Source organism: Anas platyrhynchos, chromosome 3 (assembly GCF_047663525.1).
Source record: "Anas platyrhynchos isolate ZD024472 breed Pekin duck chromosome 3, IASCAAS_PekinDuck_T2T, whole genome shotgun sequence".
NCBI lineage: Eukaryota > Metazoa > Chordata > Aves > Anseriformes > Anatidae > Anas > Anas platyrhynchos.
In genome coordinates, this window is record NC_092589.1 from 29760340 (window position 1) to 29778138 (window position 17799).

The 17799-nt window shown below is 42.6% G+C and overlaps 1 protein-coding gene across 1 annotated transcript; it reads right to left on the bottom strand.

Moving 5' to 3' along the window:
* Positions 1-12936: 12936 nt before the first annotated feature.
* On the bottom strand, positions 12937-14912 carry MAP1LC3C (microtubule associated protein 1 light chain 3 gamma). Its single transcript, XM_027453814.3, has 4 exons — positions 14756-14912; positions 14620-14675; positions 14396-14502; positions 12937-13509 (listed from the first exon to the last, which is right to left on the bottom strand). Exons 1-4 carry the CDS (start codon positions 14811-14813, stop codon positions 13302-13304), a joined length of 429 nt encoding a protein of 142 aa, XP_027309615.1. The 5' UTR covers positions 14814-14912; the 3' UTR covers positions 12937-13301.
* Between the last annotated feature and the right edge of the window lie 2887 nt (positions 14913-17799).

Here is a 17799-nt window from a genome sequence, read left to right on the forward strand (position 1 = left end):
AAAATTATTATCATCTTCTTTTCCAAGACAAGGCCCTGTATAGTCTCTAATTATAGCTCTAGTCTGATTTTATATGTAGCTCTTCTGTTACCACTGCATGTGCTCACCTCCACATTACCCAGTCCAAGTGACCTGCCTTTCATTTTTTATCCCTGTACTTTGAGGCATATGCAGGCTTTATCAGTGATAAATTTATGGTAGAGAAGGTTGATTTGGTTTTCTTCTAAATTATTGATAGAAATGCTGCACTGAGAACAGCACAGGCACAGAAACGTGGCTACTATAGGACTGAATTAGAAGTACAATTACTTGGTGATGACTCCCCCATTTCCAAGATTTGGAGATCTGCTTATAGGCTACTCTATTTTTCTGGCTCCTTTAGTCAAAATGTTGTATGATACCAAAGAAAACATCTGACAGATAAAGTGAAAGTCTTAACATGTTAGTACCAATACCTGTTTAATCATAAACTACAATCTTATTGAAAACTCTGCTAGACAAGTTATATTTTCAGTAAGCACGTATTAGCATCAATATTGATCTCTCTTTAAACTCTCAGTTAATCAAGTCCTTGATATGCCCTACAAATATTGATGTCAAGCTAGGAGGTTTGTGTTTACCTTTGCTAATTCATTTAGTCTTTCAAAATACTGTCACAGTATTAGCTTTCTGTTAATCCCCTGCATTTGCAAGTGCCTGCAGTAATATCAGTAATGACTGTATGGTTCAGCAATGGTAATTGCCATTTGATTCTTGGAAAGTCATAGCATACAATTATTCTTTTCTTCTGTAATAATGGAAAAAATACTTGTCTTAATCATAGGATTCGCTTGCAGAAGTGGCTAAGTGATCTAAAGTGTAGGGGCTCTGCTGAAACCATGGAACCTTCTGGATCATGGAGCTGGATTTTGTCAGGTTAGTCTTGAGCATTAACACTTTCAGCAGCAGTATGGATTTAAATCACCTCGTGGTGTTTAGAAACCACACTCATATACCTGCATCAGTATAAACTTTGTGAAAGCAAACTTCTGAAAGTAACTGCATGAAAGTAAGGTAGCCTGCATGTCTTTTGTGTGTGGCAAGTAGGTGATAAGAAAAACTGCTTTGGGTTAACCTGCATGTTTTGAGCCTAGTGATTGTAAAGAGATTTTATGTATCATATAAATGCATGCACAGGCAAACACACATGGCAGTAAAATTTGATTCACGGTGTCTCTATAACAAGTAACAGAAGATGAAAATCCAATTAGTAATAGAAAAGCAGAAAAACTTACTATATTTGATGTGATCATGGTACGGGGCTGGTACCAAACCAGGTACCAGATAAAGGGTCATGAGTGTCTGGGGGAGGGGAGGAACTTGGGAGGCTGAGTTTTTGATGGAAGCTACAAAAACAGTTTAGATGATCTGCAGTGCTCTTGAAGTCATTGCCTCTCTATTGCCCTGTAAATTGTTGTCCGGTACATCTCAGTCAGTGTTCTGAATGTAGTTGTGTTTCTTTCTAAATACTTCTTAGAATCCAGATAAACAGGGTTCCATGTTTCAGTTGAATCACAGGGGAGGTGGGAAGGGAAATGGAAGCCCCTTGCTAATGCGTAAGTAATCTCTGGCACATTGGCATTGTGTTTAAAAGTTCTTTCCTCAGTTTGGTATAGAGGGACTGGACATCGCAGTAAGAGTTTAGGCCATGGTGTCATTAACTTTTTCTTAGATACTCCTCTCAACACTTGATCCACTCATACATACATGCAGAAGTATTTGAGTAACAATCTGGGTTGGGGTTCTGTTGTAGGTGAAAGCTATAGTACAGCTGCACATGGTTGTGCCAGTGAAATGAAGATACAGGAAGAGAAGCAGTGGAGTTAGACCAGCTAAGCCCCAGCATTGATGGCATAGCTTGGTGGGAGTTGATCAATGCCAGTCAGTATTCGAGAAGCTCTCTTGAAACAAATTTTTCTCTTGTGCTAGGGTATTCTGGTGAGCTTAACCTTTCTCCTCACTGTAAGGACCCATATGCCCTCTATAGTTCTGCATCCCTTTATTGTGATTACACAAGTCTGTGCGGTTACAGTACAGCAGTGTAATCTGAGAACTCTCATTAAAAAAAAAAAAAAAACACAACAACAACAAAAAAACACTCTGATGCTTAAGAAATAAAGATATTTTAATGGAAAATGTAGAATCAGAGGAAACCAGGACATCCAGAAATCTTCCCACTGCCTTGTAGAAGGATTAATTTAGACTAATCCTCCAGTGTGGACATTCCACAACTTCCCAGACAAATACTCCAGTTCTGCAGCACCTTTTTCATTAGAAAGCTTTCCTATTTTTTTCTTGCTGCAATTTAAACCCCAATATCTGTCATAGTAGCCAATATAAACAAGAAAAAAAATGCTTCCCTCTCCTTTAGCAAGAGCCTTCTCTTTGTGAGGAATAGCATGTCCCTTTTCCAGCCTTTTCTGCTAAACCACCCCACTTCTTCCTTCCTTTATCATAGGCATTGTCTAAATCTCTGCTTATTGTCATTAATCTCTGAATTCTCAGCTAGTTCATATTCTTATTCAACTGAGTGCCTAGATGAAGCACATTTTCAGCTAAAACCCTACCATTGTTGAGTACAGCAGAAGGCTTATTTCACACATCTTGAAGGGTCTGCTCCTGTTTAGAAATCCCAATGTGGTGTTTGCTTTTTTCACAATAGCTCGATAGTGTTGACTCATGATTAACTTGTGATTCAGTCTATCCCATGGACTCTTTTTAGAAGAAATGCTACCAGGCAGTTGTTTTCCATCCTGTATTCGTGCTGCTGATTATTCCTGTCCAAATGAAGTATGTTGTATTCATTTGACCAGGCTAGAATGGGAGCCTTCTTCACCCTTCCTGTAAAATTTTTGCCAACATTTTTTGTTTCTTATTGCAAAACCCAGAATACACACAGGACTAGCTAATTCTTTGGATTTGCCTTTTTCTTTTTTCTTTTTTTTTTTTTTTTAGAAGTCACAGGGAATAAGGATGTTAGATGAGCATCAACTCTATTAGCAAATACTTAGTATGCAGACAATGACACGAGAGAAGAAACTCCTCAATTTGTGTGGTAAACTCCATAAATTCTGATTTGTTTAACCAGAGATTAAGTCCAGATGTGAAGCAAAAAAAGATTACGAAGAAAAAGGCAAAAGCTGACATTGATTAAACCCTTGTAAAGTTTCATGACATCAAGCAGATGAATAAAATTTTAGTCAGGAAAAAAGGTTTCTAGTTTATATAGATTTCCTCTATGTTCTCTTGCAATGCAATTATAACTTTTGGTGCAAAGAGTTAGTTACAAAGAAAACATCTCTTTCCAGAATCCTAGAAAAATAAGTTTGTAAAGTGCTCAGCTCACACTTAACCAAAATTAAATAAGCAGATCCTCAACAATTTACTTTGGATAGAAATAAGAATGTGTATAAATAAAAGTATCAAGTGTGATTCTGAGCACATTTTTTAATATCACTAATTATTTTACTGGTAGATATAAGAAGTATTCAGCTGTAGCAGTAACTACAATATAAGATGCTAGATTGTTTTGATTTAGCATGTTCACTTCAAATCCCCTTGAAGTACCAGGATTTGTTTTAACTTTTTTTCTACATGTACTACATTTTTGAATCACCATTCAACTAGTCTCTGTTTAAAATTAGTAAATCAGAAAATGGGCCAAATTCCTTAACAAGAAAGACACTTTGAGGATTGAGATCTGTCTGAGCCTTGACTGCTGGCCTGCTGTAGATGTTTTTTTATTAATCTTATTTATTTCCTCTAATGTCCCAGAACTAGACCAAGAATAACTTTGAGGCACCAATTTTTATTGTTTGCATAATCCAGCATTGCTAAAAAAATCTCAAACAGTTATTGATTAAGGTTGTGTTGCAGACTTCAGTATAACACTAACTTTGATAACTGCAGAAGTACAACAAACAGTACTTGTGGGCCTAGTCAGTAAGACTCAGAAAATACAAATGTAGAGGAACATCCTGGCCTGTCCAAAGGATTTGATTCTCAAATGTCTCAAAGACAGGTGCTGTCCCAGCTGTCTGTGCTCCTTCTAATATTAATGACATAAACATTTCACAGATTTCCAGAAAGGTATGACTTGCATAAAAATGAAAAGATACGCTCACAGCCTAAAGACTCAGTTTGTAGCATATCCATCTCTCTAAACTTCAGCTTGCCTGTAACGTCCTCTAAAGAGTTTACAAACAATAACCTACTAAGCTTCAAAGACCATGCATAGACAAGTTATGTTGCGTTCTTCCTGCTCTGTTTACAAACATACTGAAAGTAAGATTGATTTTGGTTTTTCATACTTCAGTGAAATTCTACTGAGATTCACAGATAAATCCACTGATGATCAAATTAATTCTGAAAACCTTTATTTATTTTAAATCTAAAAAATTGGCTAATTGCCTGGTTTGCACTTCACAAAGTACTCTCAGAGAAACGATTCAACCCTTTCTTAATTCTGCAGTTTAAACTTTGGCTCTACTACCATAGAAAAGATGGGGCTGAGCATAGTTCATCTATCTCTGTGTAAGTACAAGGAGAGTAAGAGTTACTTGTTAAAGAAGTCTTTGATTTAGCTACCAAATTGTAGACTTTGGTGCATCAAGAAACTACTTGTCAACAAGCAGACAAGTTGCATGGTTTCTGCTGCATGTACATTTCATGCAACTGTATATCAGCCATTCAGTTTCCTTCTCCTCAGTCCCACCTCATGATACGACACTTTGAAGAATACTTTGAATACTTATGGCACTTTCAATAACAAGAGCCTTGCTAAAAGGCCATATATAACTTCCTTCTCTCTTTCTCCCTTAGTTTTTGAAACCATGTACTTTTGGCTATCCATCTTGCCTTCCTCAACTGAAGCTGAGTTTCAGCATTATATAGTGCGTCTAAATGTAGGATTTGTATGTTTTATAGACAGTGCTTTGGAAACAGTTGTGGGAGGAGCCTGGCATAGAAGTGCAGTTTACTGCTACAATCTCCTTCCAGAGTTTTTCTTAAATCATCAGATGAGGTAATCATCTAATCACGCAATAGACAATTTAGCCAGGAAATGCAGGAAGTCAAGGCTAACGTTAAGAAGAACTTATTCCTCAAAACAAGAACCCAAGCATACATTCTCAGCTCTTTATGAGCGCTAAGCCACAATCCTAAAGCCACTAGTATTTCAAGACATGCTTTATATATCTTGCCTCCAAGTAGAGAAATCTCTGAAAAAGGCATTGCAACCTCAGCCTGCAGGAGCTCTGCTGACTAGTTTACAGCACTTTTAGAGAGAGGTTTTGATCAAGTACATCTTTTGTAACTGCTCACCTTCTTCAGTTTCTCATTTCTTGTTCTGCTTGATGAAAATACATGTATGGTGTCCACTTTCCAAATGACTTGGCCAGCTCTGGATCTTATGCATGCAGAATAGTATGAATTATTACAGATTTACTTGCTCCATGTGCTGGCAAACTGCTCTCTGCTGCACTTCCACGTTTTGTTTTTTTTTGTAGCATGACATAGGTACTACACTGTGGCTTTTTATGCAGTACTGCAGTAACAAGTACTTTACTAGAAAGCATCTGTAAAACACGGTGTGACCAAGTGTGTGGCTCTCAGTTATATGTAACTAAAACCCAAAAACTCTTCCACTCCACCCTCCCCATAATACCTTACTATGTTGAGAATGACCAGAAAACCCCACCTCATTTTTAAATGGAGACATGTAGAATAAAATAACCTGTTTTTGCTTTTCAGTGTTACCCAAGTACCTGTTCCCATACATAGCACATTTTTTTTTGCTGCAGTCACATGTGTAACTGTACAGCCAACAAGGATTTTCTTTCATTCATCTTTTCCCCTCGTATAAATATAGGTTAAGATTTAGATTTTCCCTCCTGACAAATGAGCAGAAATAAAATTAATCAGATGGGGAGAAAATACAGCAGTCTGAATGGGGAAACAAGATACTTGGCAAAAGCATGTTTTGAAGAAAAACTTTCCAGCAAATTAAACATAAAACCTTTCATGTCTGCTACAGAGTTTGACCTTTCCTTCTCCTCTCCACCTCCTATGTTTAAGTGCTTCCTCGCATGTATTGTAACATGCTAGCTCTAGCTCTGCAGCCCTTGTGGCCCCAGGCAGTACTTCAGTCCATGCTCTAGCTTCTACTGGAATCACTTCATCTACTTCATAGGGTTTTGGATCAGGCCCTTCAAAACAGCCTAAACTTTCCACTAGTAAAACCAAAGCCTTTCACACATCTTACAGTTGGATTATTTTCAGAAAGAGAAGGTAGACTAGAGGTCTAGTGTGGAAGCTGGGTTCAATCCCCTGGGCTGCACACCTCCACTGTCACCCTGGGCCTTACCTGCAAGGGCCCTACCTTCTCGCTGCAGCACGAGCATTTTCTGTGCTGGGTCCAGGCACTAACCAGGGTGCACGGTGTGGTGTGTGTGGCTCAGGCTCTTCAGGCAGAAGGGGCAATCCTAGTGAAGTATCCCCCGCTTTAGATAAATGCTTTTTCCATTGCTTTATAAAGCACGCTCCTATGTGAAGCAAGTGACACAGTGATCATGCTCAACAGTTGCCTACTGGGCTAGCTGCTTTGGATGACAGAATCAGAGGATACCTTTAGGGTCTTGGCGTAGCCCAGAGTGCAAACCCACCTCATCTTCAAGAGCCATCTATACCAGTAGCAGTTCACCACACCAGCCTTCCCCTCCCTCTCCCCTTCCCTACCTCCCCCCCAGTTTCATGTAACACGCTCCCTCTGCACCAACCCTTCCTGGAGATTGCCACCTCCCAGCAGTCTGCCACTAGAAGCGCTCATGTGAGGTGGCATCCTTTTGTGGCAAAATCAGCTGGATAAGCTGGGACATGCAGTAAAACCACTGCAGTAACCTACCTTGGGCCTGAAGCTAAAACAGTTCACATAAATGAGCAACACTAAAACACACAGCTGTTCTTCAGCCGATCCAAGAAGGGACTGGATATTTTTCTATCTCAAGCAAATTTGCTGGAAGGTAGGAGAGCTACCTAAATGGCAGTAACAGCCTCAGTAAGGCCATTTAAACTCCTGCTGCAGATCTGACAGAGGCTTGGGAGCTTGAGAGAGACCAAAGCATATCAACACAGGCGCCACCCGAGGCTCCGACACAGGCTGAATTACAATAACAGAACAACTGTGAATTCTCAGACAAGTTTGTTACATGGCAACGGAGGGCATATTATTTATAGTTTTCAGCAATCTTGGAATCTGTACCCAGGTTCTGCAAACACAGAAGGCCTGGTTCCTTTCCAAAAAAAAGAATGAGAATGGAAGTCATTGAGCACGAGGATGGCTGGGAAGAGCTGAGGGTTAAACCAAATACAGCTGCCTCCCAGGAAAATGCAGTATTTCTCCTGAGGCCTCTCTTGACAGTTTTGACAGGTTTATAACAGAGACAATATAGTTTGGAATAGTGAAATTATCTTCCTAACCTCTTTTGTGATTGGGTTACCCAGACGGTCTAGACACCACAGATGTCTGCAGTAAGTCAGTGATCCTTCCCTCACCTGTAGCACAGCAGCTGTTTTTCCTATTGATGGCTGTTTTATTTTGTTGATGACTAATGCATCAAGAGGCTGGAAAATGAGTTACACTTCCTCATCCAGTCAGCATTCAAATATGCAGCTCATATCGCTATTTGACTTTTAATTTTTGACCACAGATGCAGCTTTTTAGGGAAGGAAGGTCAGACAGAGACCATACTTGTATCCATCACCTGATCTTAAGTTTTTTAAGTTCCCAGAGTAAAGGCCAAGTCTCCTTGTGAAGTAGTGCCAGCACTAAGAAGAGAATTTCTTTTTCACCATGTCTCCCTTTCAGCACCCTCCTGTGTGTTTTTTTCCATTGACAGAGTTCACTACTCAGGAAAAGGCTGTATCCACTCTCCATCTGAAAGCATATGTGCATGTGTGTTTTTTCTCATAACTTCTCTTTGTGAGCTAACGGCTGTAGTGGTTGCCTGAGTGATGTCACGCTGAGGCTCAGCCTTTCCATTCAGTCACAGGCAGGCTTGGGAAGAATACAAGGCTGCAGCTGCTCTGGATGGAAGTGCTGATACACATCCTTAGCCCCTCTCCCCAGTCTGTCCCCTCTCCTCACCCACTGTTTGGCTGACCTAAAGATTTCCCTGCAAATCTGTCTGGCAGGCTGTAAAGTCTTGGCTCAGTTCTTGAGAACTGGCAACAAGCTTCAGGTCTACCAAGGACCTCAATCAATGGCAGATGAACCTATGTTTTTGTTTTGTTTCCCTTTTACATCATCTCAAGTACTGTGAAATTGACAGCTTTCCCACCTTTCTGACACATTGCAGGGTTTGGGCTGAAGGCCTGATTAGGATCCAGACATCATGCTGTTACACAGAAAGTGAAGCCAGGATCATGGATTATTTGCGAAAATAAACACCACCAGCCAAGCCCACCCTGCAACAAATCACAAGCAGCCTCATAAAGGTCCTTTACAGTCCCTGCCGGACATGATGTAAGTGTCGAGCTGCCCAAGCAGCCCCTCCTGGCCCCCCTCTTGCCTGCTCTGGAAACTCTGCGCACACAGCAGGGCACACTCCCTCCCTCCTGAGGGTCTCCCTGCAGGGAAGGGGCAGTTCTGCTTTGCAGACTCTAGCTTTGATACTTGCTACATGCTCTTCAAAACCCATCTGGACTATGCTGCTACTAAACAGTTGTGTGCCATAGGAACATTACAGTTGAAGGGCAAGACAAACACCTGCTAGAAAACAAGAGGCAGGGAGTGACACAATTAGGACTGTAAAAGGAGAACCCTAAGGTAGTCACCTTCATTTAAGCTGTTCCTCTAAACTAGGGCCAGATTGTCATTTAGAACAAGTAGCAGATAGCTAAGAAACTTGTGCTCTTAAAGAACAACCTAAAAACATCAGTGGAAATAGCTGTGTACAGCAACCATTAAGAAGTATCTTAAAAAATAATAATAATAAGCATATTTGTACAGGTAGAATTTGATTTTTTCTAGTTTAAAATATGATAGGGTGACACAAAAGTCTATGAAAATAATGAAATACATTTATGTACAGGAGAGTCATCTAGATGTGTTTCTGTAACAAATCCTGGGGGGTATATGGGGGCCATTAAAAAAATATTGTACGTATGTTTTACTGTAACATATGAACTTCTATTTTTCAACCACCTTTCAGAGACCCCTTGGAAGTTTTCCAAGGAAACCTTCCTTCCCTCCCCCTCCACTTCACAGCCCATACATTAAAAACACAGCGTTCTAAAAATAGTTTCCTCTCCTGGTCAGGCCCTTTGGTTTAATCCCTGTAGTTTCTATAGAGGCTTTCTTAACGGGAATACAGTAGTACAATGTGATGCTGAAGGTTATGTTCTGTCCTATAATTTCATTTGACTTTCCCAATTTACTCTTTCATACACAAGTGAAAAAAAGAATATGAAGGGGAGGAGAAAGATCAAGTGTGTCATTTAGCATGTTTAACAGTCGTGGGTTTTGTAGTCTTTTATTATTTTTACTGCAAAGCTAACACTGTCTGAAAACAGTTAGGCTTCTTATTGCTTTTACCTGCTAAATTCACAAGACTTGTTGTCTGCATTACTTAAGAGAGAAGATTAGTATCCCTATTAATAAATTTTATTCTACCCCCAAAATCTTAAATAATTTTAAAATTCTAACGGTTTGGAAAGGTCCTGTTGTTTCTTGTTGCATGAAAACCCTAACTGACATTATCATGTTTGCCTTGCAGCAAGTGACAATTCACACTCCATAAAGCATTGTATGCATTTTAAACCTGCATTTGCAATGGCTGTAGGATGTCAGTGGTGGCAAGGAGAGTACAGACAACTGGATCTCTAGTCTTAACAGGCACAGGAAAAAAAAAAAAAAAAAAAAAGACAACTTCTACCACTTAAAATTCAAATACATTGATGAGACTTTCCCCCTCCCCCCTTTTCGATTTCTGAACAAAACCCAGAGCTCGGAGATGGTTGTTTTTCCTGAATTGCTACTGTGGTCTCCTCCCATTGTCCTGATGACTATTCAGAGTACATGCAGCTTGCTCAGGCCTTTTGACAACAAGAAAACTTAATCCTGTTTCCACAGCAGTCACTGTGTAGGCATATATTACACAAATGGCATGCTTTATTAAAATATCATTTTGTGCAGCAAAGGTGGCAGCAGCTGTTTTAGGTGCTTTTGTTTTTCCCTTTTATTGACACTAGTGGTATCTGCGGTTATTAAAACTAGAGCTTTCTAAGTGAAGGTAAGGAAACAGACCGTTTTCCTCCCCCAGTGTTATTTCTGTGTAATTCCACTCAGCTATGTTGAAGTCACAACTCACCCAGTACTCTATTTTACACAATCCTCACTTAAAAATAATTAAAAAAAAAAACAAAAACACAATAACAACTCAAAAGCAAGGCAGCAAGGGCAATTTTAGTCTTCATTCCACACCTAAATTCAGTGTCCTTTCAATTATATTGATTTGAAGATGAGATGTAATGCTTGATTTTGCTAGGGTTCAAGGGCTGTGGACCCAACCAAACAAGTAACTTCAGCAGAGCACATACATACCCAAGAGCTTTGTAGCCAGAACACCACACACCTTCCAGGATTTAGCTGGTAGTCTATGGCAGAAAGAAAAGTATCCTTACATGTTCTTTTCTCTGGTGGAGGTTTTGGATATTAAAGAACCATATCCACATCTTAATTCAGAAATGAATATATTTTAACAAACATTAGTAGCATCTCTATCTTCTCTTTATAGATTGGTAGTACATCAGAAAACACTATAGAGTTTACTTATCACTGACTTCCAGTGGTGTCCTTCATTGCAAGAACTACAGAACTACGCACTTGTCTGTAATCAATGGGTAATAGCTAAAACAAATATTAGCTCTTCAAACAGCAGCTCATTGGAGGCAGCTGTGGTTATCTCAGTTGCTTATGTCAGTCATCAGAGCAAAGCTTTTTCTGTTTGCTTCTTTTTCAGTTGTTCCCTGCAGTTGAAGAGACAATAGGTTCAATCCAGAGCTTCTTGTCACACTAGCAGGATACCTGATGTATTTGGGCATCTAATTCCTAGCTTATTACTCTAAGACTCTTTGAAGACTGCCTTTGATGGTTAATCTTACTTGCTTTGACACCTGGTAGAAGGGCATATCTATTACTATTACCCAATGATGGAGCTTTACCAGCTCATGAAACTTCTCTCTGGGTTCAACAGGGCAGTTTGAATAGGTTTATAAAGATGTTCTTCACCTGCAACTGACCTTCTTCTGCAGTAACTTTTTGGCTGGATCTGCAATTGAGCCTGTTAGACAGCACACAGTCTAATGTCAATGTGAGCTGGAAGGATCAACACTTACACCTCAGCCACTACATTACAGACTAAAGAAAGTTGGCTGTCAGACAGAACTGTTCCAGCCAAGAATCTGTAGTACTTTTCTCTTCACGCACCAAATATCACACAAGACAGGAAGACAAACAGAGGAGCCAACGAAGCAAAATATTAACTGAGCTCTTGGGCTGTCAAGAGTGCTAGAACACAGCAAGACTTCCCCTTGCTACTCCCACCCTGGGGTTCCCACAGCTGTCCAACATTGCCCTGCCCTATGCCTGCCAAACAGGTGTCTTTGCCTCCCTGAGGGCTTGTAACAAATGGCTATTTGCATTCAGTTTGTGGAATGGAAGCTGTTTCCATAAGAAGTGAACTTGATCCAAGCAACAGATTCTGGGATCCCAAAGCCTGCCTGTTTTCATAACCCATGCTCTGACACAGCCTGCCCCTTTCTACTGAGTTGGGCAGGTCAATGATTCCTTTGTGCCTGCATCCTCCCAATCTGCCTTGTTTTATGAGCTGGTAAATAAAACCTTCAGTGATGCAGGTACCCCTTACCAGGCAATACAGTAGCTTTTAGGTTTAGAGGCTTGAGCCCAAATCTGCTCAGAGCTTTAAATTCAAGAGAGCCACTGCGAAAAGCTATTACATACACATTCCTTCCTTACACATAATTTAAATACTGTCAACACTTCTTCCTTCAGTCTAGCACTTCCTACATTAATCACCCTGCAAGTCAATTCAGTACTGAACAAAACAATTGCATCATGATGTAACAATTTGACCATCCTAAGCTGAGGCTGCCTAAAATTGTTAACTGCACGCTGCAACAGATTCCTAAATGACTTGGTGTTTTAAGTTCATTATGCATGCTCAGAATATTCTTAGCTTTCCTGATACATTCCTCAGATATGAGGAAGCCAGGAAGGCTAACTTCAGCCTTCTGTCAAGAGGTCCTATAATTTAGGTTTAGGGAGTTTTAGACACTGGCATACCTCTCCACTGTAAGGTACAACAGATCCCCACCCTTCAGAGAAGGCTTAATGAAGCCCTTCTGCAGAAGGGACACGCAGGTGCCTGTATGGGAAAGATGCGAGCATCTTTCCTAGAGAGGCCAGACTAGAGAGATCTTGAACACTCAAGTCAGAGTTCTAGTCACATTACCTGCATTTAGGTTATGCTGCCTAGCAGTCAGTATTGACCATTTGAAGCAATTGTTGTCTATCATAGGCATTCACAGCATTTTCTATAACAGCTGACAGGAGTTTTTATTCAGGTGCTGAAACTACACTGAATCCTGTTCTAACACTACTGTCATCTTGCAGCTCAAGTACCTAGCTTAACAAGTTGTTTACAGGTAAAGTCACTCACAGTGAAGCTGACCCAGAACTTTGTTATCTCTTTCAGAAGAGAAGGAGTAGCTATACAAGCAGTGCTTCATTTAAGAGCCATTAAGCTCAGATCCCCAGAATTGTTCTAGGACCATCACCTAGATAGACTTTCCCCAGATTAAAGCTAATGTTCAACCCAGTACTTAAAAGTTTCTTTATTTTACTCTTAAATTTAAACTTTAATGACACCTTAAAAAGCAGTTACATCAAAGATTGGTATTGCAAAAAAAAAAAAAAAAAAGTGGAGGTGCAGTTCCAAAAAAAAAAAAAAAAAAAAAAAACAAAAACCAACCCATAGTGTCTTCAGGTATAAAAATAGATATCTAAGTTATTATCCATGAAAAGTGTACCACCATTTCTGCCTTGAGCTGGTCCTGCCAGCTTTTGTGTCATGACTCCCCAGTACAGAGCTCATGAACTCATATTGGAAGGAGCGTCTCTGAGCTTCACGTCACAGGCATGACTCACAGCAAAACTGCTGCGCTGCAACACGCAGACCCCAGCCTTAGGTTTTTTGAAGACATTTCAAAGTTTTCCCTTGAGTGAGTAAGAAGCATCCAAACATCTCCTGGGAAGCGTATGTCATGTACACAAAGCCATCTTCATCTTTGTAATCCCTGTACACTTCTGCCATTGTCAAGGACATACTGGCTAAGCTCTTGTTGTTCACCAGCAGGTAGAAAGCTTGTGTAGCAGTTAGAGCCATCCTGCTTCTAATTGAAGAGGGGAGAGGAAAGGAAATAGAGGATTAAGCATCAGCACATTTAAGACAACATCAACTTTAGTCTATGAAATACACAACGAAGAACAGTAGCTTATTAGGGAAGCTATGTAAGAGAAACACTGTGTAAAGTCAATTTGTGGTTTAATGTCTTCATCAGCAGGAAGTTAACCATGTGCTTGGAAGCCAGGAGGCTTGTGCTCCAAGGAAAGGCTTAAATTTCTAGACCACAAGGGCTACTGAGTGAGCTTTGAGTTCTCAGAGTTCTCAGTTACTGGGGAGAAGTGCTAAGCAGAAACCAAAAGCTCCTGCTGTACAGCTACAGCAAGTGATTACAGAATAGTCAGTTACACTTAAAGTAAGCCTGCCTTCAAAAGAAGAGTTCTTGAAGACTTAACATACAGATCAGCTGTGCAAGAGACAAAAGCACCTCCTACAGGAGCTAATAGCCAGGAAGATCTCAGTGCACTTTTAGGAGTCTGAAAGCCTTGCTATTTCCCAATGCTTTGGCAAAGGATGTACTAAGTACTTTGGGAGACTTCTCTGCTACAGTGCTTTTGTAAGGAACAACTTACAAGCGTGCTTCCCACGGCTCACACCTAGGAGTTGCTATCAGCTTGAGCAAGGCACAGCAAGAGCTAGGAGAACAGAGCCACAGCACCAGCTTCAGCAAGCAGGAGGAAAGCAGAGATGGAGTTTAGCACAGTCCTTACACGCTGCCCTTAGAATGGAGGAGAGGAGGCTTCACAGGTCCAGGAAAGCAGGAGGGAAAGCAGGAGGCACCTCCTTTCCCCAAAGCACCCGAGCAAGCGCCTCTCCCCGCGGGGGGAGGCAGCCACGGCTGGAGACCCCCTCCCGCCCCGGTGCCCGCAGCCCACCTGATGATGGTTATGAACTGCGTCATGGTCAGCTCCTCGGGAACAAGAAACTTGGTTTTGTCCAGGAGAGGAAGGTATTTTTCCTTCTGGTACCTCTCAACAATCACCTGTTTTAATCAGAGCCGCTTAGAAGCCATGAAGGCATCCCGCCCCGCGGTCCCAAACTTCAAAGGAAGAGGCACCGGGAGCCTTCCCCGAGCACGGCGACAAAAGCGGAGCCTTACCGGGATTTTCGTCGGGAACTTGGCCCTGATGCCGGCTACTTCTTCCAGCCTGGTGGCTGCGCGGGAGAGAGGACAAGCGTTACCCGTGCTCGCAGCCCGCCGCCCCTGCTGCGCTCCGCGGCCCCGCCGCCCCTACCGAAACTCTTCCTCAGCTTGAAGGGCCGCGCCGCCTGCGCTCCGGGGGCCGCCTGCATCCTGCCTCCGCTGCTGCCGCTGCTCCTGCTGGCGCTACCACCGCCGCCCCAAGCCTCTTATGGGGCCGCGGGTGCCGGCCCGGCCCCGACCCCTGCCGGGCTGCCGGGGGCCCCGCCCCGAGGGGCGGCCTCCGCGCCGAGCCCGGCTGCGGGCAGCCTCCCCGCCGCCCAGGGGGGCTTTGGGGACCCCCCAGAGCGGGCAAAATGTTCATCCCGTCTGTGTCCAGCCCGCCTGCGGCCCTTGTCCTTTTTCAGGCGGCTGGGGCCATGCCAGGTCGGCTGTATCATATTCATGCCGTATCCTCAGGCTACCACTCAGGTGGCAAGGCACTGACGCTGGCACAGGCTGCCCAGAGAAGCTGTGGCTGCCCCATCCCTGGAGGTGTTCAAGGCTGGATGGGGCTTTGGGCAACCTGTTCTGGTGGGAGGTGTCCCTGCCCATGGTGGGGGGTGGAACCAGGTGGTCTGTGAGGTCCCTGCCATCCCAAACCATTCTGAGATACCACACTGTTTATTTCCTGAACAACCTGGGTGGTGACTTTTAATCCTGTTTCATCTCTAAGGCCTGACTGTGATTTTAATGGTTTCCAAGCAGACTTCAGGTCCACCTGTCTGCTGAATGTGATGAGACAGATTCCCAGCCCTCAGGGTTGCCTATTTACTTGCTTTTACTTCAGCTGTCAAAGTGGCCTCACAGCCAGGCACGGCTCAGCAAGGAGTGAGGCTAACTGAAGGCTGGTTGTTGTCCATATAAGTCATCTCAGTGGATGGCTGGAATTGATCCCTATTACTTGGCTTGCTTTGCTTATACCTCTAAAATACAGTAGTTTTCATTTCATTCAATCTACCAGGCCAAAGGCGACTGGAAGCTGCTACAGTTTGTGAGTGAAGATTTATGAGTGCTGGACTCGGCTGCTTCTTCAAGCCAAAATCAATGACTGTCACTGCTTGTGCTTTTATTGTTAGTTTTGCAATATGTGTAGCAAAGCTTTTTTTTTTTTTTTTCCTAAACTTTTCCAATCAAAGGAGAATGAGCTCTCAAAAAAGAAAAAAAAAATAGGTTTGTTACCTCATAGTTACAATAACCTCCATTAAAAGCGTTGTGTAGTACTGCATATGCCCTGAAAATTGAGCAACTAGAAGATCGTTCTGAAAAGGCACATCTTTGTCAAAGTCTGTGCGCACTGGGTACGTGGCTTTCAGCCAGCCCTTGCAGAGCTCTGCGCCCAGTGCCTGAAGTCAGGAGTGGAAGTCGGCTGGAAGCCGAGGGCTTCGGTCACAGCACAAGCTCCCCCGTGTGGCACCACGAGCGGAGTTGTGTGGAGGGGGCGAGATCTTTTGCTGTGAATACCCCCTGAGTGAGAGCTCCAAAGCTGCAGAGGACCTGAGCCAAGGCTGGAGTGGTGTGGACCCGCTCCTCAAGGAGCTCCTCCTGATGGGCAGCCTCTACAGCACTGTGGGTGAACTCCGGGGGCAGCTGTCAGAGCCAGGTCTCACATCAGTGCCCTGCTTCCTTTGCCATCCCTCACTGCACGTGGAGGAAGCGCAAGGGCCTGGTTCCACACAGACAGCAGCAGCCTTGCCTCCAGAGGGGCGATTTCCTTCCTGAACTGTGAGCTCCTACAGCAGCTGCTTGTGGGAGAACTGCGTGCCTGATGAGAGGGGGAGCCAAAGAAGAGAATTTCCAGTGAAATTCACAGTTAGGGCTCCAACTTCTGTGGCGGCCAACAGCAAGCATGGACTTGGGCCTAGTTTGCATGTGCCCTAAGCAGAGAGAATGGGAGGTCTTGCTTGTGTCTGCGTGGCAACTGCACTCTCTCTTGCATGGTTATCCAGTTCTGGACTTAAATATGGAATTCATTCCTGCTCCCCTTTGCCTTGGAAGTTTTTCTCACTTGCACATAATTAATGAACTGGTAAAGCAATTTTGTGTAGAGAACAGAGAACTCAGGGCCAAAGTGAACCAGAAAGAGAAGGATCAAAGCAAATTGTTATTCTATTTTATCCTGTGTGAATGCCTAGAGACTACACTCGTAGGAGTACTGTGAGTCCATAAACATTACAACAAAAGCTTAGAGTTGCCTATCTTATCTAGTCCAGTTTCATTGCCATGTTTATAGCCTTTTCCAGAGTCCCAGGTTTGCAGCTGTATAATTGAATGTTGATCATCATCCCTATAACAAAGTGATCCCAGCTTCGTAGGTTTAATCATACACAGTCTGGCTCAGGAGAAGTTATCTTAAATGCAGCAAATGAATATCATGTCCTTCACATTGTCCCATTCCAACTGAAGGCATTAAAATACTTGTCTCATAGCAGCAAGGGGTCTTAATCAGTGAATTGCCTTCCCTGTGTGGGGAAGATGCAGGGTGTCAGAAATGTGAGGACTGTTTCGGTGGGAACCAGGGAGCTCCTGTGAAAGACAAAATTGTGGCTCATGTAGAGAGCCCAAAATAAGCTAGTAGAAGCTTTCTGGGAAAGGATAAAATTTGGTTTGTCCTAAAAGTGTTGCTGAAGTCTGAATACATGATACTGCCGGAGGGAGGAAGTGAGTCAGCTCATGACTGAGCTTGAGGGCTTTGCCTCCTGATCCGGTGAGGGAGTGCTTCTGTCATAGACCTTCTAGCATATGCAAGTTTTCTATTGTAAAATTTGACTGCTTTGTCTGCTGGTTCATTTTACATTTTCAGGAGTTTCCACTGCTTACCTTGTTTCTTGAACTTTTTCACCCAAATTCCTGCTTTTATTTTATTTTATTTTATTTATTTTTTTTTTCCCACGGAATCAGGGGGAGGGTGATGAATGGGCTTTAATGCAAGGCCTTTTTCTTAGACTGTGCTGCTCCATTCATGCTGGATCTGCTCAGAGAAAGCAATCAATGTTAGAGGAAAGGCCTCAAGAACTAGAGAAAGCACATTTCTCCAAACTGTTCTTGTTCTGTAGTTATTTGTCATTCAAATCATACAGGTCCCTATGGATATGCAAG

Bases quoted from the DNA above. Each gene is read 5' to 3' on its own strand.
- MAP1LC3C (XM_027453814.3), bottom strand. From the start codon at position 14,813: ATGCAGGCGGCCCCCGGAGCGCAGGCGGCGCGGCCCTTCAAGCTGAGG. The intron at 14,676-14,755 runs GTAGGGGCGGCG...TCTCCCGCGCAG, and splicing joins CAAGCTGAGGAAGAGTTTCG to CCACCAGGCTGGAAGAAGTA. The intron at 13,510-14,395 runs GTGGGCTGCGGG...CTCTTCAATTAG, and splicing joins CAGTTCATAACCATCATCAG to AAGCAGGATGGCTCTAACTG.